At 46.3% G+C, this 14,356-nt stretch overlaps 1 protein-coding gene across 1 annotated transcript in view; it reads right to left on the bottom strand.

Moving 5' to 3' along the window:
* The window catches only part of LOC101408104 (O-acyltransferase like protein-like), a 68,997-nt gene that overhangs the window by 1,806 nt on the left and 52,835 nt on the right, over nt 1-14,356 (bottom strand). Inside the window, 3 exon segments of the mRNA XM_087438829.1 lie at nt 4,187-4,373; nt 7,544-7,676; nt 9,453-9,566. Coding sequence (XP_087294955.1) covers nt 4,187-4,373; nt 7,544-7,676; nt 9,453-9,566 — 434 coding nt within the window.

Genomic DNA, 14,356 nt, shown 5'->3' with positions numbered 1-14,356 from the left:
GAGACTGGAGTGATGCACCTACGAGCCAAGGAGCACCAAGGCTTCCGACAGCCACCAGGAGCTAGGAGAGAGGATGGAACAGATTCCCTCTCAGAGCTTCCAGAAGGACCTTGCCAACACCTTGATTTTGGATTTCTAGCCTCCAGAACTTAGAGAATCAATTTCTATTGTTTCAAGCCACAAAAAAATGAAGAAAAGACTTTTGTTTCTCCTTTGCACAGCCTCATCTCAAGTGTTCAGTAGTGTATCACTGTTTGCTCAGTTGCTCAGGATGAAATCTTCGAACCCATCCCAGACTCCTTTCTTTCTCTCGAACTCCACAGAGTGCTGTCAATTTATCTTAAAAATATATCTCAAATCAGATCATTTCTCACCACCTCCTCTGCTAACACTCTCATCGAATCCTCCATCTCCTCTTCCGTGGACCTCTACGGTAGCTTCCAAATGGATCTATGGGTTTCTCTGCATTCATTCTTGCCACCCTATAGTCCCCATGCAACATCCAGAGTAATCTTTTAAAGTCACAAATCAGATTATGTCACACGGCATTTAGAATAAAATCAAATTCTTCCCCATGCCCTTGAAGGCCCTGCATGACCTGGCTGCTTCCCTCCTCTCTGTCCACATTCCCATCTCTCTCCCCTTGACCCTTGACTCCTCTCTCACTGGCCTTCTTGCTAGTCCTCCCACTCACTAAGCTCATTCCCGTCCAGAGACCTCTCCCTTCGTACCACACATTTGCAAATGCTCCCCTTCTCCAGTTACCCTCTGACCCCTGCTTTATTTTTACTCACTGTATGTATCTGCATCTGCAATCATATTATAAATATACTTAATATGGCTCTGGATTCCTTTCCTCTGGCTGCTCTAACAAGTTATACCTACATGGTGGCTTGAAACAACAGATATTGATTCTCTCATCATTCTGGAGACCAGAAGTCCAAAATCAGTATCACTGGCCAAAATCGAAGTGTTGGCAGGGTCACATTCTCTCTGGTGGCTCCAGGGGAGAACCCATTCCTCTTTAGCTTCTGGTAGCTTCCAGCATCCCTTGATTTGTGGCCACATCACTCCAATCAATGCCAGCATTTTCAAATCTCTCTCTACTCTATCTTCATATTGTTGTCTCCTCCGTGTGCCGTCAGATCTCCCTCTGCCCACCTCTTATAAGGATACACATGATTGCATTTAAGGCCCACCACCCAGATAATCCAAGATAATCTCTCCATCTCAAGATCCTTGACTTAACCACCTCTACAGGGTCCCAGGGATTAGTACCTTGCATCTCTGGGGAGCATTATTCAGCCTACTAGAGTCTCCTGGTCTCTCCACTTCTCCTACCCCATTGTAATCTCCTAAAAGAGAGGAATTTTTTTCTTGTCTATTGCTATATCCCCTGCATCTAGAACAGTGCTTGGCATAGAGCAAGCATTCAGTATTTTATGGAATCGAGTGAATATACAGAGATGGACTCATAGACAAAAGATGTATTTGCCCCCAAGTGAATGCCCAATGATAAGATGAACCAAGACTGTGGAACGAACAAAACAGTTGTAGGAAAAGTCAGCAAAGAGCCCGTGTCATACAGGTAAATCAAACACAAGAGAACATGCCCTACAGCAAACAACACCGTGTTCACGTTGTGAGCTACAATTGGTTCCAGCCAACTACTGATCACATTAAATTAATGTTAATTCAGATTTTATTGGTTTTATAGTTTATGGTTACTTTATAAATTTGTTTTGGCTAAGTATATGTGCTATTAGCATAAAAATTTGTATCTAGGTTTATGTTTGTTCGTGTTTAGGTAAAATGAGAATTAAAATAATTTAAGCCAATACTAAGGATCCAAAAGAATTCTTATTCCTTTAGAATGGGCCCATCTGTTACTAAAGTTTGAGGACCATTGCTGTAGGTGACAGGGCACCACTGAAAGGTTTTAACTAAAAGAGTAACATGGTCAGAAAATGACTCTGGCAACTAAATGGAATACGACTTTGAACAGAACAAGACCAGCTGGGTCTTCTTTGGCACTGACTGAAGATGATGGAAAAGACTATTTGAGCCATCAAGATCCCTTCTCACCTTGGGAGTCTCCATTAAACACTTCTTCAGATATTCTTTAATACATATACTTTTCTAAAGGTCATCAGGTGGACACATATTTTCTAAACATTTATCTAACCCGTCACCTCCTAGATTCACCTACTAATCAACCTTGATATCTTACAAATAGTGTTGGAGATACAGACCTAGAACATCATTGGCACCTGTAACTGTGATTGGCCAATGACGTCACACCTTTGAAGGATAAATTGCTCAAGAATAAACTGAACGGTTTGTTCGTCACCTGGATTAAGAGGTATCATCCGTATTCAGACCACTGATTGACAGCATTTACTGTCTCCACTGTAATAATAACGCTGCAGATTTGTTTAATCTTCTAACTTAACCTAAGTCACCCCTCTCTAATCAAGATGTGCATTAGCTGGTTATTCTTGACGCCGCAGGACTTTTCACCTTAGACAGGAATACTGTGACGTTTGCCACCACATCATAGGCTGCCTGTGCCAGGCCGGGGGAGTAGTTGCTTATGTTCTGAGGCTCTGTTGACAGTTCAGGGTCCTCATCACCAGGTGGGGGCAGTGTTAGGGTGTGGTCCTGTGATCCAAACAGCCACCCACATATCCACATACATCAGTCAGAGAGAATGCAGCCCATTTCTTCTTTAACGTCATTTCTCCATATAAGAGAATGCTTTTAAAATTAAAATAATTGGGCCTGACCCCATGGCCAAGTGGTTAAAGTTCCACACGTTCCGCTTCAGCAGCCCAGGTTCTTGGGTTTGGATCCCAGGCACGGACCTACTCCACTCGCCAGCCACGCTGTGGCAGTGTCCCACATACAAAAAAATAGAGGAAGATTGGCACAAATGTTAGCTCTGGGTGAATCTTCCTCAAGCAAAAAGAGGACGATTGGCAACAGATGTTAGCTCAGAGCGAATCTTCCTCACCAAAAAAGAAAATAATAATTAAAATAATTCATTTTAATTATAATTTAATTCTAATTTCTTTAAAGAACAAATCGCTCACCATCAGAGACTCTAAAATTCCAGAACAATTTGAATAATCAAACATCTGGGGGGGTGCAATGGCACAGATAAGAGGAGTGCAGGCTTTCGGCTTTGCACTTGGCCCTGGGTTCACGTTCTTGCTCAACCACTAACCAGCTGTGACCTTCACATGTTGCTTCATCTCCAGGCACCGGTTTTCTCTTTGAGAAACACAGCTAATTATAGCTCTACCTACAGGGGTGTGGCCGGGTTACCTGGGATCAGATGGGGGAAGTTCTCCACAGGTCCTGGCGTGAGTGTGTGCTCAGTCAGCACAAGTTGTTATGATCACTTTGTTATTTTCCTCCTTAAACCATGATTTCCAACCCGCTTTGCTGAGGCTAACACGTTTGTGTTCACAGGTCAAGGTTTAAGCAAATCATCCTGATTGCTTCCCTAGGGTGTAAAGCGGTCAGGCCTCCACCTGGCTCTAGTTCCATTGCTCTGGGGCCTCTGGGCATGTGAGGCCAGAACCTTTCTGGATGATTCCTGCCAGCCTTTCTCCTGTCATTTGCTGACACCTCAGGCACCCAGTTCCTACCTCATGCCAAATAAGAAAGGAAAAAAAAAGGCAGGTGACTTGAATAAACATTTCTAATCTGGAGAAGAACCTTCTCTTCCCATTTAAGCCCTTTTTCTACTTGACCCCCTGAACATTGAAGCCCGGGCTCAGCAGAAACAGTTTCCTCAGTTTTCAAAGGGCTAGGGAATTTGGCAACTATTCAGTCTCCACCCTCAGATGAGGAACCCGAGGCCCAGGGTGGGTGTGACCAGGACTCTTGTCCCCGGCACTGGGATTTTTCTTCTGACTACATAAGAACCCTGCCTGAGTTCTCTTCCAACTTCCAAACTAGCTTCATTGGAGAGGCTGCACGTTTTTCTCTCAGAACCTGCATTTGTACATAAATCAATGTAAAAATCTAAAACAGATATGTGGGATGTTTTCCCCAAGGACATAGACAGATTGATGTTTTTGAGTCAATATCAGTCATTCATCAGGAAATAAAAGCCCCTCTGTGTACCCTGTGTTTTCACATTTGTCGTCTTCAACAGACCAGCCCGTGAGCGTCGTACCTCCATAGCCTTCCTGACAGGCAAACACCACCCAGCCCACGGCCGCCGCCCACAGGGTCCGGTGGGGCGCCTGGTAGAGAGCAGCGGCAGCTGAAGAGGTGGCGGAGGTGTCGTCCACTGCGTACGCCAGAGCGACCACCGCGAACAGGGTAGACAGGGAGCAAATCCACCCCTGCAGAGCCTGCACCTACGGGGAAAGGAAAGGCACCACTCATAGCCCATTGGGGCCACTGTGTATTTACTTCCTTTTACACTAACTTACTTTTTTGGTGTTATTACTGTCACTTTAGGTGTCTATTTGTAAACTTCAATCAGTGTCCAAATTTGACTAAAAAAGGTTCAGATTAGTGGTTACAAGGGTTTAGAGTTAGGGTGGGGTGGGGGACAGTGGGGTGTGTGACCATAAAGAGGTGGCACAAGGGGGATCTTTGTAGTGACAGGGGAGTTCTGTACCTCAGTTGTGGTAGTGGTTACACAAATCTACACACAAAACTATACACACACACAAATGAGTGCACATAAAACTGTGGATCTCAGGTCTATGGATTGTGCCAATGTCAATTTCTTGGTTGTGATAATGTACCATAGTTATGTAACATGTTACCAGTGGGGGAACCTGGGTCAAGGGTACACAAGACCTCCTATACTATTTTTGTAACTTGCCGTGAATCTCGAATCATTTTTATTTTTTTTATTTTTTATTTTTTAATTTTTTGTTTATTGCAGTAACATTGGTTTATAACGTATAAATTTCAGGTGTACATCATTATACTTCTATTTCTGCATAGATTACATCATGTTCACCACCAAAATACTTATTACAACCCATCACCACACACACATACCGAATTATCCCTTTCACCCTCCTCCCTCCCCTCTTCCGCTCTGGTAACCACCAATCCAATCTCTGTCCCTATGTGTTTGTTTATTGTTGTTATTATCTACTGCTTGATGAAGGAAATCATACGGTATTTGACCTTCTCCCTCTGACTTATTTCACTTTGCATCATACCCTCAATGTCCATCCATGTTGTCACAAATCATTTTTAAATGAAAGTTAAAAGAAAAGATAATGCTCTAACCTACTCCCACTGCTCTTAACCTCCCATTCTGTTCCTTAACCAAATAAGGCTCCCTGACTGGTTCTGCCCCCTCCACAAATGTGAAGGCCCCGGGCCCACAGCCCCTACCTGGGCTGCACCCTAGTCGCCAGCGACACAAAATGGAGGAAGGAATGGGAGAATGGAGAAGTTTTCAGTTTAAAGAAAAGCCCCATGAGTTAAATTCTATTTCTGGGCTCAGTTCAAGATCTTAGATCTTATGTCACCTTACTTGACCTTTTTAGACTCAGACCTCTCTTCCAAGGACCTCTCTTGCTTCTCTCTTCTAGTTCTCAAGATGCTGTGATGACACCTACGGTGAACAGAACTAGCATCTTTTTTTTTTTTTTTTTAAGATTTTATTTATTTATTTTCCCCCCAAAGCCCCAGTAGATAGTTGTATGTCATAGCTGCACATCCTTCTAGTTGCTGTATGTGGGACGCAACCTCAGCATGGCCGCAGAAGTGGTGCGTCGCTGCGTGCCCAGGATCCGAACCCGGGCCGCCAGCAGCGGAGCGCGCACACTTAACCGCTAAGCCATGGGGCCGGCCCTGAACTAACATCTTATCATTCCACCATCTTGTCTCTGAAGAGAAGCTCTCCCCTTCCTGGGTCTCAGGTTTCTGCTCTAGGTTCTGCCTACAGGGGAGGAAAGGTATTTCCTCAGAGGCTGTCCTCCAGCCCCCTCTTTTAGCCTAGGATCCCCTTCACTCTTTTACTCATAATGCACACTGCCTTATCTCATGCCTAGCACCTGGCATTTGCCCCGGCTGCCTCTAGCTTAGACTCTTCCTTATTTTCTGGCTTCTAAAGGTTTGCATTTGGTCTCCCCATCCTTTCTCCACCATTTCTCCAGCTCAGCTTGACTTGTGTTCTAGCTCCATGCTCCCTGGTCCTGACCCAGCCCTCAGAGTGGTTCCCAAATGCTCTGTCTTCATCTTAGGTTTTGCCCTTTGCTCGCACCCATTTTCTTCCTAGGCACCCATGTAACATGGACGACACCAAAGCAAAATCTTTAATGGCACTCTGTTGCCACTAAATGTACAACTGCATTGTGCATTTTCAGGGGAATATCATAACTGCAACCTACAGAAAAAGTCACATAGCGCTTGTATATCCATTCCTTCCAATTAAGCCCTAGCTCCTGTTCCTGCCGTGAGCAACACAAGATTTTCCAGGGACCAAGTCCTCTTCTCTGGAATATCTAGGAGAGGTACCCACAAGACCTAGGCAAACAAAGGTAGAGCCTAGCAGAGGGGATTTGGGGCCAGCATTGTACCCTAATAGTGCAAGGAAATTCCCGGCCCTTCTTCCATTGAGAAGAAAATTATCCTTCATTCATTTATTGAGTGCCTTCAGTGCATCAGGATTTCAGAACCGGGAGCTGGGGATTCAGAGGTGAGTAAGACATGTTCTGCCCTCGAAGTCTTGTGGGTAAATGGAAGCCACATGAAAAGCTTTTGCACAGTTCAAGGCTAAGGCCAAGGTAGTGTATTAAATAGATTGCCCCGAGGGTGGATTTGAGCTCGACAAGACTGGAGGCAAGAAAACTAGTAAAGTTCCAGTGAGAGGTGAGAAGAGCTACAACAAGGTTGGTTGGAGAGGCTAAGAGAAGACAGCGGGAGAAACAATCAACAGGGCTTGGTGGCTGATTGGATGGGGAGGAGAGGTCCATGATGGGGAGGCATCCAAGATGAACCCTGCTTAAGTAATGAGGTTGGATGGTGAACCAGAATGATTGCCCACAAAGGAGCCAGGGAAGGAGTTGCGTGCTCTAGGCCTACTCCGAAGGCAAAGTAACAGCTTCTGTCCCTCTAGACACCACATATCCTGATTCCCAGATAGGAGCATCAAATCTGATCAAGAATCCTCGCTATAGAAACCAAAGAGCTTGTGTTGTTAAAAATCCAACCCAAGTAACTACGCCCTTCCAGAAGAGGGTCTTGCCATTGTAATCTCACTGGGTGTGTTTTCCCACATCAGTGGTTTCCCTGGGTCTATACTGAGGCTCCAGTGGGTGGGACCCCACTGGGTTCCAGGTCTGGAGCTTTCTTAGGGGAGCTTAGTGAGGAAAGCAGAGAATCACGCTCTGGCAAGAAGATAAGGTCCCCCTTATTCTTTAGCACAGAGAGACATTGCTAACACACCACAGCACACCCAGCAGTCTGACTCTTCTGTAGCTTTGGAAGAGCCTAGCCAGATGGGCCACTCCAGTCCCAAGCAGACCCAGCCCTTACAGTTACGGGGAAACCTTACCTTGGTCTTGAGAATGTTTGCCTGGTGGTTTTGGTGCATGAAAATGCTCAGAAAGAGGCCCACGAGGAATGGCCCAAATCAGCAGTAGGGCTTAGTGTAGTACTCCAAGAAATACAACGTAGTTGCATTTTCACTGAAATAAACAAGGAAATAAGGCAAAAGATTATGTTTGATCTGGACATGGAAAAGAGAATCCCTCAGATGTCCATTGGGGCAATCAGCAAATCCAAAGGAAAATTTGGGGTACATTTGTTCATTTCCTCAGTAATGATCTACAAACAGTGACTGCACGATCCTGCCTTAGGCCGCGGCTGGCTTGCTAAAATTCCAAATTCCCTTGGGTCCCTCCACCCTGGATCTCAAGGAAATATGATGACTGTGTTCAGTTTCAATAGTTGTTTCTGGTGGCTGGTGTGTCAGGATAACTCTAAAAATGTGGTTCTCAGAAATGAACCTTTTCTGAAAGAAGTGAACCTCTTCATAGAAGCTCTCATAAAATTTGGTTACTTGGGCCACATCCCCAGGGATTCTGATTCAATTGGTCCGAGATGGTGTGTGCTGGACCGTCAGTGAGATTTCAAGTCTCCCCAGGTGGCTCTCATGTGCATCCAGAGTTAAGAACCGCTGGGCTCAACAGGAGTGAGCGCCTCCTCAGTGACCTGGCCATACCCTCAGAGGCCAATGACATGATGGGAAGGCATCATGCTCCCCTGGTCAAAAGGCCTGCGGTGTAGTCATTCATTCATTCATTCATTCATTCATTTCATCCACTCACAAATACATATCAAGTACTTGTGTGCAAGGCATGGTTCTGGGCTATTTTTTATTGGGATGTCAGCAATGGCTGCTCTGAGAAAGCAACATTTGCACAGACATCTGAAGGAAGTGAAGGAGCAAGGCCTGCCAAGCTCTAGATTCTAAAGGAAAAGCATTCTAGTGTGAGGGAACAGCAAATGCTAAGGCCCTGAGGAGAGGGCGTGCTTGGTGTGCAGGGTAAGGGAGCCGGTGCGGCTGATCCAGAGTCAGCAAGCAGGGTAGTGACACATGAGGTCAGACAGGGCTTCTATTGTGAGAACAATGGGCAGAATTTGAGCAGCTGACTCACATGATCTGATTTTCTTTTTTTTTTTTTAATAATTTTATTTATTTATTTTTTTTCCCCGAAAGCCCCAGTAGGTAGTTGTATGTCATAGTTGCACATCCTTCTCATTGCTGTATGTGGGACACAGCCTCAGCATGCGGGAGAAGCGTTGCGTGGGTGCACGCCCGGGATCCGAACCCCGGCCGCCAGCAGCGGAGCGCGTGCACTTAACCGCTAAGCCACGGGGCCAACCCATCCATGATCTGATTTTCATTTGCATCACTCTGACTGCTGTACTGAGAATAGATTGGCAGGTAATCATACCAGTTTTTCCTGTGTGGCACACAGGGTGGTTATAAGGAAGAATTGTTATACATACCTCACTGGGGAGGCAAAATAGCATAGCGGGTAAGGTCCTAGGTTCAACTCACACCTATGCCACTTACTGGCCATGTGACCTTGAAGAGGTAACCCCCACTTCCTCCAGTTTCAGTCTCTCCATCCTACAATAGAGCTTCCCAGCAGCAGTTTGCCACTAGAGGAGAAACACAATACAGCCACGTGGGGGCGCTCCTTTCCTCCGAGAAGCATATCGGTGGCGAGAAGACCCCCCCAGCGCAAGTTGAAAGGTTCAGAAGTTCAGAAACAAAAATACAAAGTGCAATCAACTTTCCCATCCAGACCGAACATTCCCCTCCCAGTTTTTCCACGAGCCGGCGCGCACAGTGCAAACAGCCTGGTATTCATTCAGCAGCCCTCCCTGGGAGGTCCTGGCCATTCTGAGGGCAGGCGAGGGGCAGAGCCAGGCAGGTTGGGAACGGCGGTTACCTTGCTTCTGACGGAGCTGCGACCGGAAGGTCATAATCCAGTGTGAGCAGAGCAGTGGCGGTGAAAGACGCCAAGAACAGCATGGCCCCGAGGAGGACAAGGACGTGTTTACTTCTGCAAAGAAGAGAGGGCATTGACAGGGGCGCTCTTCAGTTTCCTGCACAGCAAAGTTTGAGGACATGAAAGGCTTGAAACCTTGGCGATCAGAGGCGCTTCCTGTGAGGCCTGCCTTTGAGAGAGGCTGGTGGGGGGCCGCTGTGGCGCAGTGGGGCAAGAACTGGGCTGGAGTTAGCCTGGTTAGCCTTGAGACTTGACCATTTACTAGCTGCATGACCCTGAGCAGGACCTTGAACTTGAGTCTCCTTGTCTAGACGGAGATAGTAATGGCATCCTTGCCTCACCCTGAAGATTACTGTGCAGCTCAAAAATGAGATCAAGCTTGGGAATGTCCCTTGTCATCTACAAAGCACTGTGCAGACATAAGTGTGGTTGATTGAGGAGAGAAATGACTGTCAGGCAGGATGGGACACAGGGTGGACACAGGCACCCGCTCCAGGCACAGAGAAGGGGGATGGGGTGAGAGGGGAATCCAGGGATCGCTCCCCCACCTGGATGCAGAGTCTAAGACAAATATCTTGGTGCAGGTAGTTCATGTGGGGATAGGAATGAAGGACGGGGTAGTAGAACAGGGAAGCAGGGAAAGCCAGTACAAGGATGCACTATCAAGGTGGCCAATGCTCAATTCTTCCAGAACGTTCTGTGGAGCCTTATGAAATGCACCTGAAAATTGTCTTGGGGATGAAAGAGGGAAGCATTTTCCTACTATCTTCTATCCCCCATGGGTCAAGTGTGGCCCCACACAAATTAATTCTTCCACACTTTGCTGTTGCGCATGTGTAAGGACAGGAATATTCCTTAAGGAGTTCAAGCTACAGTAGGTAGGAGGTTCTGGGGCAAGAAATGAGATTTAGGGACACAGAATCAGAGTGAGGCACAGTCTGGTTGTACCTACTTGGAATTGTGAGGGTTGGGACCAAGAGATCTGCAGTGGCACAGAAGAAATGTCAAACTCAGGCACAATCCTACTTGGATGATGGCTTTGACAATCCTATTCCAGCTTGAAGTTGCTGTGGTTCTGCATGAGGAAGGGACGAGATACCATTCAGTTATCACCACAGTGATCCAAAGAGCAAAATGATTTTTATCCAAAGTGCCAATTCTAGTTTAGTGTTAATGCTTGGAATGGAGGAGGAGTCTTAGCTCAGTGGTGCTGTGATTGATTAGTAATGTCTGCCAGGAGTGTGGCTGGGAGGTATGGTAATAATGCTGTATATTTACCACACCTTTTGCCAAACCCTCTCGCTCTGTCCTCCTTGAATACTGGCATTCTATACAAGTGTGTTCTCTGAAGGAAAAAAGCCCTACCTTTTATGCCTCCCTCCATTTAAAAGCTAAATGTAGTTGCATAGTCACAAGCTTGGGTAGTGCTGGCTTTTAGCTAAAGGATTGAAATCTACCTCCCATGACAGCCTCTAAGAAAGATGCTGACACTGGGGCCAGGTCTCCTCAGTCACAAGGACACTCAAGTAGGTTCCCAGCCAGGTCTAGAGTGGGGAGGTACTAAGAGCTCATTGTCCTAGGTGGGTGGTAAACCATCCAGTCAGGCCATCCAATAAAAACCCACATCCACTCAAGTAAATATTTGTTTAAGTCCCTAGGGGACAGGAGCCCAATCCGTGGCACCTCCTCTCGGGAGTCAGACAGGTCTCCACTAGCTAACCACCACTATGACAAAACTAATAAAGCTTCCTGATATAGACTGTTGTGGGGTAGATTGTGTCTCCCCAAATTCTAACCCCCAGTACCTCAGAATGTGACTATTTGGAGACAGGATCTTTAAAGAGAAAATGAAGGTGAAATGAGGTCATTGTGGTGGGCCCTAATCCAATATGACTGATGTCCTTAGAAGAAGAAAAGATTAGGACACACACAGACACAGAGGGAAGACCATGTGAGGACACAGAAGAAGACTGCCATCCACAAGCCAAGGAGAGAGGCCTCAGAAGAAACCAACCCTGCCAACACCTTGATCTCAGACCTCTAACCTCCAGAACTGTGAGGAAATAAGTTTCTGTTGGAAACTGGAAATTAGCTTATCTGGAAATAAGCCACCCAGTCTGTGGTACTTGGTTATGAGCTAATACACAGAGGTACCAAAACAACCAGACAGGGAGATAGCCCCACCTTCCCTTCTGTTAGTCCTTCATCCTCCTGAGCCCCCCAGCCGCTAGTCAGGACAAATAACCTGGTGTTAAAGTGTTCCCTCAGCCAACTCAGGTTAGCGGTTGTATTTTCTGGCTCTTTGAGGGAACTGTTCCCGGGACAATGGGATTGAGTAAAGGCCCAGAGCTTCAAGCATTCACCACCACCCCCGTTCTCTCAAGAGCGTTGGTCCTTCAGAAAGGCCCATTCAGGGGCCATAGCCCAAGAGGGGGAAGGAATAGCAGAGCATCTCCCTCTGGTCTGAAAAGACCCCGGGCTGCCTCAAAAGCCTCTGTCAGCCCCCAGCGACCTGACCAGGACTCCCCACAGGATTTCTCTTGCCCTTTCTTCACTAAATACCTGGACCTGCTACAAATGCCACCTCTGAAGAAGCCTGCAGAGGCTTGCCCTCTCTCCTCTGCCTGGGCTGCCCGGCCTGCTGAGGCCACATACCTGCCCCTCCTGTACCTGCAGGCACTTGCCCCAATCTCCAGAGCCCTTCACGCAGCCATAGCCGATCACAGAGCCGAGGCCGCATCCCCCAGAGAACTGGCCAGCCCTGCCTCTGCTGGGCCCAGCTGCTCGCCACCCCTGAGGGAGCTCTTGAGGTTCGACTGTCTTGTGGGGAGGGAGAGTCCACCCCAAGTGGAGCCCCAGTGGGCCTGAGCATGTCTCAGCTCCTGCTCAGGGAGCCCCTCCTCTGGCGGCAGGAGGGATGAGTGATCCAGGAGTTCTCCAGGTAATCAGCCCACTCTGTCTAAGAGGCTTGTGCGGGGAGGGAGGGCAGGGAGGGCCTTGCTGAGCATCCCAAAGACACCTTTATCTACTCTCCACCTTCCTTGCCTGATTCCATGTTGGAGTAAAGGGAGGAGATCACACTAATTCCTGATTCCCACCACTCTCAGGGGCTTCATCCTGGAGAGATGTGAGTATAAATGAAGTAGACATAGAGTGGTAGATTTTTCTATGAGAGGATGTTTAGAGCATTTTTTTTTTAAATCTTGATTCCCCAAATAAATAACAACATGATTATCAGATCTTATCATTTCCATAGTCGATCTCATATGCTTTTATCAACTCTATTATGCTATCAAAAATTGCACACACACATCCCCCATTCTGAGAAAATAAGACACTAGATTAGGATGCTTTTGTTTCAGGAGAATGGGTAGGGGAGAACCTGGGCCTCACCCCTCCCTCCCTGCACAGTGTGCATATATGTACGGGCACCTTGCCCTCTCCCGCTGCCCCCAGGACTGGGCACTCATTCATGTTCTGCACATCCCCCCTCGGAGGAGATGGAATTGAGAAGTGGCGAAGCAGGAAGTATGTGAGAAGGGGTGAAGCGGAGCAAGAGGGATGCAAACCCTCCAATCTGGAAGCCTTCATTAAAATCTGCTCCACACCAATACCTTCTAGAAAGGGTATTTAGAGAGGAAAACAAGGAAAGGGCCTGATCATAGACACAAGGGGACTCTTTGTGGAACAGGGATTGTGCAGAGAAGATGGTGACAGGGCCACTCCTTGAATGGGTCTAGCTGAGCAGAATCTCACAGCAGGCTCTCCAGCCACCCCTCCTCCAATCCCTGCAGAGACTGGGAGGGGCAAGGGGCTGCCACTGCTTTCAGACAGTGGCTGGGGACAATGGCAATTACATGGAATCTCAAAGGACAGGTGACTGAGTTGACATATGGTTACACATCACTGATGAACAAGCACTGTGCTAGGTCCCATGTGTATGATCTCACTCCAACCCTGATGTGAAGTGTTATCATCCCTACTTTATAGACATGAAAAATGAAGATGAGAGTCCAGCAATGTAGCGTGGGTCCCCCAGCTATAATTTACCAGTCAGGATTCAAACCCACGTCTTCTGACTCAAACTCCCTATACCAACAAGCCATCTCTTAGTAGTTAGCCGGGGAACAATCTTTCTTAATGGTCAGTCAAAAAAGTCTTTTACATTTGAATTTAGAAAGTTTTGTGTGTGTAAGATATGAATGTAAAAAAGCAGCCTTGCCTTTTTTTAATTGTTCAATTTTTAGATTAAGTTAAAATTAGGATGCATTTCCCTTGCCCAAGATTCTTGAATGTTTGCATGTGGCTGGAATGAGCAACATCATGGGGCAGCCAGAGATTTAAATGTCTGCCTTGCAAAGGGCATGAACAGGTACTAGGAAACAGAGCTGGTCAATGCACATTTGGAACTCAGCTCCGCCCCCTACTAATCAAAAACTTGCAAGTTGGATGTGAAAAATGAATGTTTTTTACATATCCATATAACAAAGTTTGTGCTTTGTTTTGTTTTATTATTAATATTCCATTTTGGCAATGGTGTATTTAGATAGCCAGAGGACTGAACATTGATACAATCTTTAAGGAAAGCAATTTGTCATTATGCTTTAAGAGCCTGAAAGACATTCATGCCCTTTGACCCAGTAAGTCATCTTAAGGATATGCATTCAAAAGAAATATCAGAGTTGCAGACAAATGGTTACCACAAAAATGTTTATCAGGCTATTATTTACAAAAGCATAAAATTGGAAATAATCCAAGTATTTAACAGTAGGGGAAGGTATAAGAAAACTGTAGTTCATTTACAGAATGAAATGTTATGCAGACATTAAAATTATGTTTATTTA

Source organism: Ceratotherium simum, chromosome 14 (genome assembly GCF_057802395.1).
Source record: "Ceratotherium simum simum isolate JZ-2026a chromosome 14, ASM5780239v1, whole genome shotgun sequence".
Lineage (NCBI taxonomy): Eukaryota > Metazoa > Chordata > Mammalia > Perissodactyla > Rhinocerotidae > Ceratotherium > Ceratotherium simum.
Note: the sequence above shows the minus strand (reverse complement) of the source record. Positions and strands in the feature narration are given on the sequence as shown.